The following is a 13612-nucleotide window of genomic DNA, read 5'->3' as shown; positions in this document are numbered from 1 at the left end:
ATATTATCCTGATCAGTTATATAGGGAACATAGATATTATCTGTATATTATCCTGATCAGTTATATAGGAACATAGATATTATCCTGATCAGTTATACAGGGATATAGATATTATCCGTATATTATCCTGATCAGATATACAGGGAACATAGATATTATCCGTATATTATCCTGATCAGTTATACAGGGAACATAGATATTATCCTGATCAGTTATATAGGAACATAGATATTATCCGTATATTATCCTGATCAGTTATATAGGGAACATAGATATTATCTGTATATTATCCTGATCAGTTATATAGGAACATAGATATTATCTGTATATTATCCTGATCAGTTATATAGGATCATAGATATTATCCGTATATTATCCTGATCAGTTATATAGGAACATAGATATTATCTGTATATTATCCTGATCAGTTATACAGGGAACATAGATATTATCCGTATATTATCCTGATCAGTTATACAGGGATATAGATATTATCTGTATATTATCCTGATCAGTTATACAGGGATATAGATATTATCCATATATTATCCTGATCAGTTATACAGGGAACATAGATATTATCCGTATATTATCCTGATCAGTTATATAGGAACATAGATATTATCCGTATATTATCCTGATCAGTTATATAGGGAACATAGATATTATCCGTATATTATCCTGATCAGTTATATAGGAACATAGATATTATCTGTATATTATCCTGATCAGTTATACAAGGATATAGATATTATCCGTATATTATCCTGATCAGATATACAGGGAACATAGATATTATCTGTATATTATCCTGATCAGTTATACAGGGATATAGATATTATCTGTAGATTATCCTGATCAGTTATATAGGAACATAGATATTATCCTGATCAGTTATATAGGAACATAGATATTATCTGTATATTATCCTGATCAGTTATACAGGGATATAGATATTATCTGTATATTATCCTGATTAAAAATATATATACAATCTAATTACCGCACCTGAACCCGGCTGAATAATAGTGTAATATAAGGTTGATCTTACACTATCGGAGACTCCGTCCGCCTTACAGGAAGCTCCACCTCTGATATCGGGGATTAATGCTGAATATAAAACCGATGATGGGAATATCCATCTGCGGGGATTCCGACTATTCCTATACCAGCGGTCACACATATATGATGGGTAATCGGGAGAGATCTGCTCCTTCTGGGACACTGGATCACCAATGCAGGATCAGTTTTGTCTCCATTCTAGAGATCCGCGTTCACATTGAGGTTTCCTGCAGTAACCGAGCGCTCGGCCCGATGTGGGAAATAACACTTACACTTTACAACCGACTTTTTGAATTAGTTGATTTGTGTCGTCTTTACTACATGTAGTAAAGTGCTGCAGCGAGGGCCGGGCAGTGTGGGGTAGTGTAGCTGTCCTTGTATCATTAGTCTCTATAAAACAGCTGCCACATAACCTGTAGTTTATAGACCGTGTAGTCATCGTATCATCGTATAGAGAGACTATAGAACGGTGTCATTATGGGACTATGTGCACCATCTTAGGATCTGCAGTCACAGATAACCACAGAAGAACATACAAGGTACTAACAGGACAGGACAAGACTTACAGGACCCAACAGGACAGGACCCAACAGGACAGGACCCAACAGGACAGGACTCACAGGACAGGACTTACAGGACCCAACAGGACAGGACCTAACAGGACAGGACTCACAGGACAGGACTTACAGGACCCAACAGGACTCACAGGACAGGACCCAACAGGACTCACAGGACAGGACCCAACAGGACAGGACTCACAGGACAGGACTTACAGGACCCAACAGGACTCACAGGACAGGACTTACAGGACCCAACAGGACTCACAGGACAGGACCCAACAGGACAGGACTCACAGGACAGGACTTACAGGACCCAACAGGACTCACAGGACAGGACCCAACAGGACTCACAGGACAGGACCCAACAGGACTCACAGGACAGGACCCAACAGGACTCACAGGACAGGACCCAACAGGATAGGACCTAACAGGACAGGACTCACAGGACAGGACCCGATAGGATCCAACAGGACCTAACAGGACAGGACTCACAGGACAGGACCCAACAGGACCTAACAGGACAGGACTCACAGGACAGGACCTAACAGGACAGGACCCGATAGGACCCAACAGGACCTAACAGGACAGGACTCACAGGACAGGACCTAACAGGACAGGACTCACAGGACAGGACCTAACAGGACAGGACTCACAGGACAGGACCTAACAGGACAGGACTCACAGGACAGGACCTATTAGTACTTACAGGACAGGACCCGACAGGACAGGACTCACAGGACATTTCCAAAATGTTCAGGGATAAGTCAGTAGCCATACATGTGCTGGTGTATCCCTCCTAGCCTGTGTATGGGTCCTTACTCCATATACACATCCTGCTGTTCTCCGAGTTGTGTCAGGGATTTGTAAAGCGTCTGTGATGATGAGTTCCATCCCTGCTCCATGATTCAGACTCCGCAGCTTCCTATCCCCCCTCTGTGTTATGGGGATGATGGCGGCACAGTCACCTTACACTCCCAGGGAACAGTTATTACACACGGATGGATAGATAGGAGATATATATATAGATAGATAGGAGATAGATAGAGAGATAGATGATAGGAGATAGATAGGGGATAGATAGATAGATAGATAGATAGATAGATAGATAGATAGATAGATAGATAGGAGATAGATAGATAGGAGATAGATAGGAGATAGATAGATAGATAGATAGGGGATAGATAGATAGATAGATAGATAGATAGATAGATAGATAGGAGATAGATAGGAGATAGATAGATAGGAGATAGGAGATAGATAGATAGATAGATAGATAGATAGATAGATAGATAGATAGATAGATAGATAGATAGGAGATAGATAGATGGATAGATAGATAGGAGATAGATAGATGATAGATAGGAGATAGATAGATAGATAGATTAGGAGATAGATAGATAGATAGATAGATAGATAGATAGATAGATAGGAGATAGATAGATAGATAGGAGATACATAGATAGATAGGAGATACATAGATAGATAGATAGATAGGAGATAGATAGATAGGAGATAGATAGATAGGAGATAGATAGATAGGAGATAGATAGATAGGAGATAGATAGATAGGAGATAGATAGATAGGAGATAGATAGATAGGAGATAGATAGATAGGAGATAGATAGATAGGAGATAGATAGATAGGAGATAGATAGATAGGAGATAGATAGATAGGAGATAGATAGATAGGAGATAGATAGATAGGAGATAGATAGATAGGAGATAGATAGATAGGAGATAGATAGATAGGAGATAGATAGATAGGAGATAGATAGATAGGAGATAGATAGATAGGAGATAGATAGATAGGAGATGGATAGATGGATGGATGGATAGATAGATGGATGGATGGATAGATGGATGGATGGATAGATGGATGGATAGATGGATGGATAGATGGATGGATAGATAGGAGATATATATATAGATAGATAGATGGATAGATAGATGGATAGATAGATGGATAGGAAATAGATAGATAGGAGATAGATAGGAGATAGATGATAGATAGAGAGAGAGATATATCTCCTCTCTATCTCTCTCTCTCTCGTCTGTATATGGATCAGACCCCTGAAGCTATTGCTGTGGGCTTAGTTTTTATGTCTTGTGTATTTATAGATTATTGATGGTTGTTGGTTTCTCCATGGAGCTATATACTATATACTGTCCTCTTTGTACGCTGGTGGATGATGATTCGTGTATGATGGGTTACTGGTCACCATCCTGCTTAGTAATGGCGGCCCGGGTGTAATAATATCCATTGATTTAGAATACTTTGGTTGCTTTGTTTCCTTCGGCTCCTATCATGGCTCTCTATCTGATCATTAGTAATAGCATGAGGCATAGAGAGAACCCTGCACAGCGCGCAGCACAGGACACTGCTCAGCCTGGGGGGACCCTTCACAGCATGCGGCACAGGACACTGCTCAGCCTGGGGGGACCCTTCACAGCATGCAGCACAGGACACTGCTCAGCCAGGATGCAAAGGGTTAGCATACTTTCTTTAAAGCAAGCTACGCCTTACTGGACACAATGGGGCGAGCCTGGAGGAGGGTGGGCGGGTGAGCCTGGAGGAGGGTGGGCGGCTCTCTCACCAGTCAGGATGACACAGGCTCCACTCATTTCCTTATTAATCGGTTCAAACCAGTTCTTACAGGAACGGCGGGTGATAAATGTGGGAGTTCTCTCCAGTCATTCATTTCATCTTCTGCAGTGCAGCAGAGCACATAGCTGGGGGCTCCGCACTGACCGGCAGGGGCTCCGCACTCTGTAAGTAACAGAACTATAACTACTTCTCTCTCTTTCTTTCCTTCCATCGTTCTTGTGACTGCGCCCGACATGGACCTGGATGTAGGGCCGTTCCCAGTATCGGACCTTCCCTGCAGAAACCTTTCCAAGAATATCTGGAGGCTCAAAGGAAAAAGCTTCATCATAAAGCAGAAACTGGAGCCGCACAGGTACGAGAAGTGCAAGACCTGTCCCTTATTATACATCTGTCCCTTATTATAGACCTGTCCCTTATTATACATCTGTCCCTTATTATACATCTGTCCCTTATTATACATCTGTCCCTTATTATACATCTGTCCCTTATTATACATCTGTCCCTTATTATAGATCTGTCCCTTATTATACATCTGTCCCTTATTATACATCTGTCCCTTATTATACATCTGTCCCTTATTATATATCTGTCCCTTATTATATATCTGTCCCTTATTATAGACCTGTCCCTTATTATACATCTGTCCCTTATTATAGACCTGTCCCTTATTATATATCTGTCCCTTATTATAGACCTGTCCCTTATTATAGACCTGTCCCTTATTATATATCTGTCCCTTATTATAGATCGGTCCCTTATTATAGATCTGTCCCTTATTATATATCTGTCCCTTATTATAGATCGGTCCCTTATTATAGATCTGTCCCTTATTATAGACCTGTCCCTTATTATATATCTGTCCCTTATTATAGATCGGTCCCTTATTATAGATCTGTCCCTTATTATAGACCTGTCCCTTATTATACATCTGTCCCTTATTATACATCTGTCCCTTATTATACATCTGTCCCTTATTATACATCTGTCCCTTATTATATATCTGTCCCTTATTATAGACCTGTCCCTTATTATACATCTGTCCCTTATTATAGACCTGTCCCTTATTATATATCTGTCCCTTATTATAGACCTGTCCCTTATTATAGACCTGTCCCTTATTATATATCTGTCCCTTATTATAGATCGGTCCCTTATTATAGATCTGTCCCTTATTATATATCTGTCCCTTATTATAGATCGGTCCCTTATTATAGATCTGTCCCTTATTATAGACCTGTCCCTTATTATATATCTGTCCCTTATTATAGACCTGTCCCTTATTATATATCTGTCCCTTATTATATATCTGTCCCTTATTATAGATCGGTCCCTTATTATAGATCTGTCCCTTATTATAGACCTGTCCCTTATTATACATCTGTCCCTTATTATAGACCTGTCCCTTGTTATATATCTGTCCCTTGTTATATATCTGTCCCTTATTATATATCTGTCCCTTGTTATATATCTGTCCCTTATTATATATCTGTCCCTTATTATAGACCTGTCCCTTATTATACATCTGTCCCTTATTATATATCTGTCCCTTATTATATATCTGTCCCTTATTATATATCTGTCCCTTATTATATATCTGTCCCTTATTATATATCTGTCCCTTATTATATATCTGTCCCTTATTATACATCTGTCCCTTATTATATATCTGTCCCTTATTATATATCTGTCCCTTATTATATATCTGTCCCTTGTTATATATCTGTCCCTTGTTATATATCTGTCCCTTGTTATATATCTATCTATCTCCTATCTATCTATCTATCTATCTCCTATCTATCTATCTATCTCCTATCTATCTATCTATCTCCTATCTATCTATCTATCTATCTCCTATCTATCTATCTATCTCCTATCTATCTATCTATCTACCTATCTATCTATCTATCTATCTATCTATCTATCTATCTCCTATCTATCTATCTATCTATCTATCTATCTATCTATCTATCTATCTATCTCCTATCTATCTCCTATCTATCTCCTATCTATCTCCTATCTATCTCCTATCTATCTCCTATCTATCTATCTCCTATCTATCTATCTCCTATCTATCTATCTCCTATCTATCTATCTCCTATCTATCTATCTATCTATCTATCTATCTATCTATCTATCTATCTATCTATCTATCTATCTATCTCCTATCTATCTATCTATCTATCTCCATCTATCTATCTATCTCCTATCTATCTCCTATCTATCTATCTCCTATCTATCTATCTATCTATCTATCTATCTATCTATCTATCTCCTATCTATCTATCTATCTATACATCTATCTATACATATATATTACAGTCCAACAAAGATAGATTATTATTTTACTGTAATATATATGTGTGTATGTATATATAAAGTTTATAATCAGTCCAGCAGATGGATGTATGTTTGTATATGTCTGCATATATATAATGTTAAATAGTTTTGTCTTTTATTCTATATACTTTTTTTACTGGTTAATAGGACAGTGTTATATGTTTGCAAAAAAAAAAACCCTTGTTGTTACCCTTCATTTCTATATGTGATGTAGTTGTGTAGGCCATGGAGATCCCCCCCCTGTATATAGTTGTGTAGGCCACGGAGATCCCCCCCTGTATATAGTTGTGTAGGTCACAGAGATCCACTGTATATAGTTGTGTAGGTCACAGAGATCCCCCGGTATATAGTTGTGTAGGCCACAGAGATCCCCCCCCCCCTGTATATAGTTGTGTAGGCCACAGAGATCCCCCCCCCCCCTGTATATAGTTGTGTAGGCCAGAGATCCCCCCCCCCCCCCTGTATATAGTTGTGTAGGCCACAGAGATCCCCCCCTGTATATAGTTGTGTAGGTCACAGAGATCCCCTGTATATAGTTGTGTAGGTCACAGAGATCCCCCGGTATATAGTTGTGTAGGCCACAGAGATCCCCCCCCCCCTGTATATAGTTGTGTAGGCCACAGAGATCCCCCCCCCCCTGTATATAGTTGTGTAGGCCACAGAGATCCCCCCCCCCCTGTATATAGTTGTGTAGGCCACAGAGATCCCCCCCCTGTATATAGTTGTGTAGGCCACAGAGATCCCCCCCCCCCTGTATATAGTTGTGTAGGCCACAGAGATCCCCCCCCCCTGTATATAGTTGTGTAGGCCACAGAGATCCCCCCCCTGTATATAGTTGTGTAGGCCACAGAGATCCCCCCCCCCTGTATATAGTTGTGTAGGCCACAGAGATCCCCCCCCCCCCTGTATATAGTTGTGTAGGCCACAGAGATCCCCCCCCCCTGTATATAGTTGTGTAGGCCACAGAGATCCCCCCCCCCCTGTATATAGTTGTGTAGGCCATGGAGATCCCCCCCTGTATATAGTTGTGTAGGCCACAGAGATCCCCCCCCCCTGTATATAGTTGTGTAGGCCACAGAGATCCCCCCCCCCCCCTGTATATAGTTGTGTAGGCCACAGAGATCCCCCCCCTGTATATAGTTGTGTAGGCCATGGAGATCCCCCCCTGTATATAGTTGTGTAGGCCACAGAGATCCCCCCCCCCCCTGTATATAGTTGTGTAGGCCACAGAGATCCCCCCCCCCTGTATATAGTTGTGTAGGCCACAGAGATCCCCCCCCCCCCCCTGTATATAGTTGTGTAGGCCACAGAGATCCCCCCCCCTGTATATAGTTGTGTAGGCCACAGAGATCCCCCCCCCCTGTATATAGTTGTGTAGGTCACAGAGATCCCCTGTATATAGTTGTGTAGGCCACAGAGATCCCCCCCCTGTATATAGTTGTGTAGGTCACAGAGATCCCCTGTATATAGTTGTGTAGGCCACAGAGATCCCCCCCCCCCTGTATATAGTTGTGTAGGCCACAGAGATCCCCCCCCCCTGTATATAGTTGTGTAGGTCACAGAGATCCCCCCCCCCTGTATATAGTTGTGTAGGTCACAGAGATCCCCCCCCCCTGTATATAGTTGTGTAGGCCACAGAGATCCCCCCCCCCCCTGTATATAGTTGTGTAGGTCACAGAGATCCCCCCCCCCTGTATATAGTTGTGTAGGTCACAGAGATCCCCTGTATGTAGTTGTGTAGGTCACAGAGATCCCCCCCCCCTGTATATAGTTGTGTAGGTCACAGAGATCCCCTGTATATAGTTGTGTAGGCCAGAGGCCACAGAGATCCCCCCCCCCCTGTATATAGTTGTGTAGGCCACAGAGATCCCCTGTATATAGTTGTGTAGGCCAGAGGCCACAGAGATCCCCCCCCCTGTATATAGTTGTGTAGGCCACAGAGATCCCCCCCCCCCCCTGTGTATAGTTGTGTAGGCCACAGAGATCCCCCCCCCCCCTGTATATAGTTGTGTAGGCCACAGAGATCCCCCCCCCCCTGTATATAGTTGTGTAGGCCACAGAGATCCCCCCCCCCCCTGTGTATAGTTGTGTAGGCCACAGAGATCCCCCCCCCCCTGTATATAGTTGTGTAGGTCACAGAGATCCCCTGTATATAGTTGTGTAGGCCAGAGGCCACAGAGATCCCCCCCCCCTGTATATAGTTGTGTAGGCCACAGAGATCCCCCCCCCCCCCTGTATATAGTTGTGTAGGCCACAGAGATCCCCCCCCCCTGTATATAGTTGTGTAGGCCACAGAGATCCCCCCCCCCCCCCCTGTATATAGTTGTGTAGGTCACTGAGGTACAAGCTGTTTGGGGTTATAGGTGCAGAGAACTTAGCATCACTGGCAGGTTATGTCTGGAGCTTTCCATCATATAGCCTGGAGGAAGATCTGTATATGTCCTGACCTGATCCCCCCCCCCACCCCATACTCCCATATTGCTGCCGCGGTCCCTATGATTGTCCCGGCTCCTGGGGAGGGACGTTCTGCTGCCGCGGTCCCTATGATTGTCCCGGCTCCTGGGGAGGACGTTCTGCTGCCGCGGTCCCTATGATTGTCCCGGCTCCTGGGGAGGACGTTCTGCTGCCGCGGTCCCTATGATTGTCCCGGCTCCTGGGGAGGGACGTTCTGCTGCCGCGGTCCCTATGATTGTCCCGGCTCCTGGGGAGGACGTTCTGCTGCCGCAGTCCCTATGATTGTCCCGGCTCCTGGGGAGGACGTTCTGCTGCCGCGGTCCCTATGATTGTCCCGGCTCCTGGGGAGGACGTTCTGCTGCCGCGGTCCCTATGATTGTCCCGGCTCCTGGGGAGGGACGTTCTGCTGCCGCGGTCCCTATGATTGTCCCGGCTCCTGGGGAGGACGTTCTGCTGCCGCGGTCCCTATGATTGTCCCGGCTCCTGGGGAGGACGTTCTGCTGCCGCGGTCCCTATGATTGTCCCGGCTCCTGGGGAGGACGTTCTGCTGCCGCTGCGTGCTTCTCCGCGTCCTCTAATGGCCTCTCCCCCTTCTTCTCTTCTCCGGCAGGGCGAGAACTGGCTGTCTTGGGCCTTTGAGAAGTTGGTCATCATCATGGTGATTTATTTTGTTCTTTCCATCATTAACTCTATGGCCCAGAGCTACGCCAAGCGCGTCCAGCAGAAAAAGTTATCTCTGGAGAAGACCCAATGAGGGGAGGCACTGGGATTACTGGGATTACTGGGAGGGCCACAGACTGCTACCATTCACCTGATTTAACCGTTAAATACAAATTGGCAAATTAAACTTTGGACATTTTTAAAACTAATTTTTTTTTTCAAAATCGTATTAAATTATTTTTTTTTTTCAATTTTCTTTTTCTTTTTCACAATATAAAATGTTGATGTGGATAAGAGATGTCTGTGTGGGAGAGTAAGGTAAAGTATCCACCACCTCCACCTTCTTCTTCCTTGTAGCATTGCGCTGAGGCGGGGGTAGCCGCTGTAACATTGCCCTGAGGTGGGGGTAGCCGCTGTAACATTCCGCTGAGGTGGGGGTAGCCGCTGTAACATTGCCCTGAGGTGGGGGTAGCCGCTGTAACATTGCGCTGAGGCGGGGGTAGCCGCTGTGACATTGCGCTGAGGCGGGGGTAGCCGCTGTGACATTGCCCTGAGGCGGGGGTAGCCGCTGTAACATTGCGCTGAGGCGGGGGTAGCCGCTGTAACATTGCCCTGAGGCGGGGGTAGCCGCTGTGACATTGCGCTGAGGCGGGGGTAGCCGCTGTGACATTGCGCTGAGGCGGGGGTAGCCGCTGTGACATTGCGCTGAGGCGGGGGTAGCCGCTGTGACATTGCGCTGAGGCGGGGGTAGCCGCTGTGACATTGCCCTGAGGCGGGGGTAGCCGCTGTAACATTGCGCTGAGGCGGGGGTAGCCGCTGTAACATTGCGCTGAGGCGGGGGTAGCCGCTGTAACATTGCGCTGAGGCGGGGGTAGCCGCTGTAACATTGCCCTGAGGCGGGGGTAGCCGCTGTAACATTGCCCTGAGGCGGGGGTAGCCGCTGTAACATTCCGCTGAGGCGGGGGTAGCCGCTGTAACATTGCCCTGAGGTGGGGGTAGCCGCTGTAACATTGCGCTGAGGCGGGGGTAGCCGCTGTGACATTGCGCTGAGGCGGGGGTAGCCGCTGTGACATTGCCCTGAGGCGGGGGTAGCCGCTGTAACATTGCGCTGAGGCGGGGGTAGCCGCTGTAACATTGCGCTGAGGCGGGGGTAGCCGCTGTAACATTGCGCTGAGGCGGGGGTAGCCGCTGTAACATTGCGCTGAGGCGGGGGTAGCCGCTGTGACATTGCCCTGAGGCGGGGGTAGCCGCTGTGACATTGCGCTGAGGCGGGGGTAGCCGCTGTGACATTGCGCTGAGGCGGGGGTAGCCGCTGTGACATTGCGCTGAGGCGGGGGTAGCCGCTGTGACATTGCGCTGAGGCGGGGGTAGCCGCTGTGACATTGCGCTAAGCCGGGGGTAGCCGCTGTGACATTGCCCTGAGGCGGGGGTAGCCGCTGTAACATTGCGCTGAGGCGGGGGTAGCCGCTGTAACATTGCCCTGAGGCGGGGGTAGCCGCTGTAACATTGCCCTGAGGCGGGGGTAGCCGCTGGACTGACACAGAATTGAGGAGCCAAGCAGCCACACACCTGTCTGTCTCTGTAAGGGGAGCGGGCCGGGTTCTGCAGAGCATTACCCTTACAGGCTGCCCTAGTTGCCCCATGTCCCTGTGTAATGTTGGGAGGTCCGGTGCATTGCTGTGCATTGTGCTGCTGAGTCCTCCTGACCTCTCTATGGCCGAGCTGTTTTGTAGACCTGTTATTTCCCTTCTACCCTGCGGCATCGTCTATGGTGCAAGGTCCATCCTAAATGGAGACACCGATAACTGAGCTCCGGGGGGCACTTACATCCCACCAACTGAAGTATGGCTGTGGCTACCAATCACATCAATGACTATTCTGTCTCCAGCTCATCTGTCATATACATGGAGGCCCGGGGGAGAGGCTAGCAACACAGCATATACATGGAGGCCCGGAGGAGAGGCTAGCAACACAGCATATACATGGAGGCCCGGAGGAGAGGCTAGCAACACAGCATATACATGGAGGCCCGGAGGAGAGGCTAGCAACACAGCATATACATGGAGGCCCGGGGGAGAGGCTAGCAACACAGCATATACATGGAGGCCCGGGGGAGAGGCTAGCAACACAGCATATACATGGAGGCCCGGGGGAGAGGCTAGCAACACAGCATATACATGGAGGCCCGGGAGAGGCTAGCAACACAGCATATACATGGAGGCCCGGAGGAGAGGCTAGCAACAGAAATACTTTATTAGATGGGCGTTGTACTGTCCGGTGGTTGTTCTGTGCAATGTCTCCTGTCCCTTTCCTTATAACTGACTGCATACATTGTTGTTTTTTTTTATTCTATACGTATATAGACTGGAAGGTTCCATCTGATCTTTATAAAGCCGCCTTTCATCACTCCGGAGCTGTTAGTGTGGATTCTTTCCCTGCCCTGCGGGGTCCTTCTCCTTTTCTCCCCTTCTCTTCTCCTTCTCCTCCTCTTCTTCTTCTGCTCCTCCTCTTCTCCTTCGCTCCTTCTCCTCTTCCCCCTCTTCTCCTCCTCCTCCTCCTCCTCCTCCTCCTCCTCCTCCTCTTCTCCTTCTTTTCTTCTCCTACACTCCTTCTCCCCTTCTCCTTCTCTCCTCATCTTCCCCTTCTCCTCTTCTTCTTCTGTCCTCCTCCTCTTCTCCTTCTTTTCTTTTCTCCTCTTCTTCTTCTTCTCCTTCTTCTCATTTTCTTTTTCTCATTCTCCTTCTTCTCTTACTTCTCTTACTCCTCTTATTCTTCTCCTCTTCTTCTTTCTCTCCTACTCCTCTTCTTCTCTTTCTCTTCTCCTCCTCTTCTCATTTTCTTCTTCTCATTCTCCTTCTCTCCTCCTCCCCTTCTCTTTCTCTCATACTCCTCCTCTTCTTTCTCTCATACTCCTCCTCTTTTCTTTCTCTCATACTCCTCCTCTTCCTCTTCTCTTTCTCTCATACTCCTCCTCTTCTCTTTCTCTCATACTCCTTCTCTTCTCCTCTCCTCTCCCCTCCTCTTCTCCTTCTCTCGCTCTGTGTAATGTCTGATTAGTCTTTTATTTCAGTTGCATTGATTCCTTTGTCCTTTCCTGTAGTATATGGCGTGCGGCGTGGTTATCCTCCTCCCTGTAGTATATGGCATGCGGCGTGGTTATCCTCCTCCCTGTAGTATATGGCGTGCGGCGTGGTTATCCTCCTCCCTGTAGTATATGGCGTGTGGCGTGGTTATCCTCCTCGCTGTAGTATATGGCGTGCGGCGTGGTTATCCTCCTCGCTGTAGTATATGGCGTGCGGCGTGGTTATCCTCCTCCCTGTAGTATATGGCGTGTGGCGTGGTTATCCTCCTCCCTGTAGTATATGGCGTGCGGCGTGGTTATCCTCCTCCCTGTAGTATATGGCGTGCGGCGTGGTTATCCTCCTCCCTGTAGTATATGGCGTGCGGCGTGGTTATCCTCCTCCCTGTAGTATATGGCGTGTGGCGTGGTTATCCTCCTCGCTGTAGTATATGGCGTGCGGCGTGGTTATCCTCCTCCCTGTAGTATATGGCGTGTGGCGTGGTTATCCTCCTCGCTGTAGTATATGGCGTGCGGCGTGGTTATCCTCCTCGCTGTAGTATATGGCGTGCGGCGTGGTTATCCTCCTCCCTGTAGTATATGGCGTGCGGCGTGGTTATCCTCCTCCCTGTAGTATATGGCGTGCGGCGTGGTTATCCTCCTCCCTGTAGTATATGGCGTGCGGCGTGGTTATCCTCCTCGCTGTAGTATATGGCGTGCGGCGTGGTTATCCTCCTCCCTGTAGTATATGGCGTGCGGCGTGGTTATCCTCCTCCCTGTAGTATATGGCGTGCGGCGTGGTTATCCTCCTCCCTATTGAAGAGGCTTTTGTCTGCGATTTCCCAATCATTTTGGTTTGACGGACATGAGAACGGA

General features: G+C 46.8%; 1 protein-coding gene across 1 annotated transcript in view; it reads left to right on the top strand.

Moving 5' to 3' along the window:
• The window catches only part of VMP1 (vacuole membrane protein 1), a 106090-nt gene extending 96161 nt beyond the window's left edge, over positions 1-9929 (top strand). Inside the window, exons 12-13 of the mRNA XM_069971800.1 lie at positions 4477-4579; positions 9629-9929. Coding sequence (XP_069827901.1) covers positions 4477-4579; positions 9629-9772 — 247 coding nt within the window. The 3' untranslated portion in view covers positions 9773-9929. The remainder of the gene's footprint in view (positions 1-4476; positions 4580-9628) is intronic.
• The last annotated feature ends 3683 nt before the right edge of the window (positions 9930-13612 follow it).

Source organism: Dendropsophus ebraccatus, chromosome 5 (assembly GCF_027789765.1).
Source record: "Dendropsophus ebraccatus isolate aDenEbr1 chromosome 5, aDenEbr1.pat, whole genome shotgun sequence".
Taxonomy (NCBI): Eukaryota; Metazoa; Chordata; class Amphibia; order Anura; family Hylidae; genus Dendropsophus; species Dendropsophus ebraccatus.
Note: the sequence above shows the minus strand (reverse complement) of the source record. Positions and strands in the feature narration are given on the sequence as shown.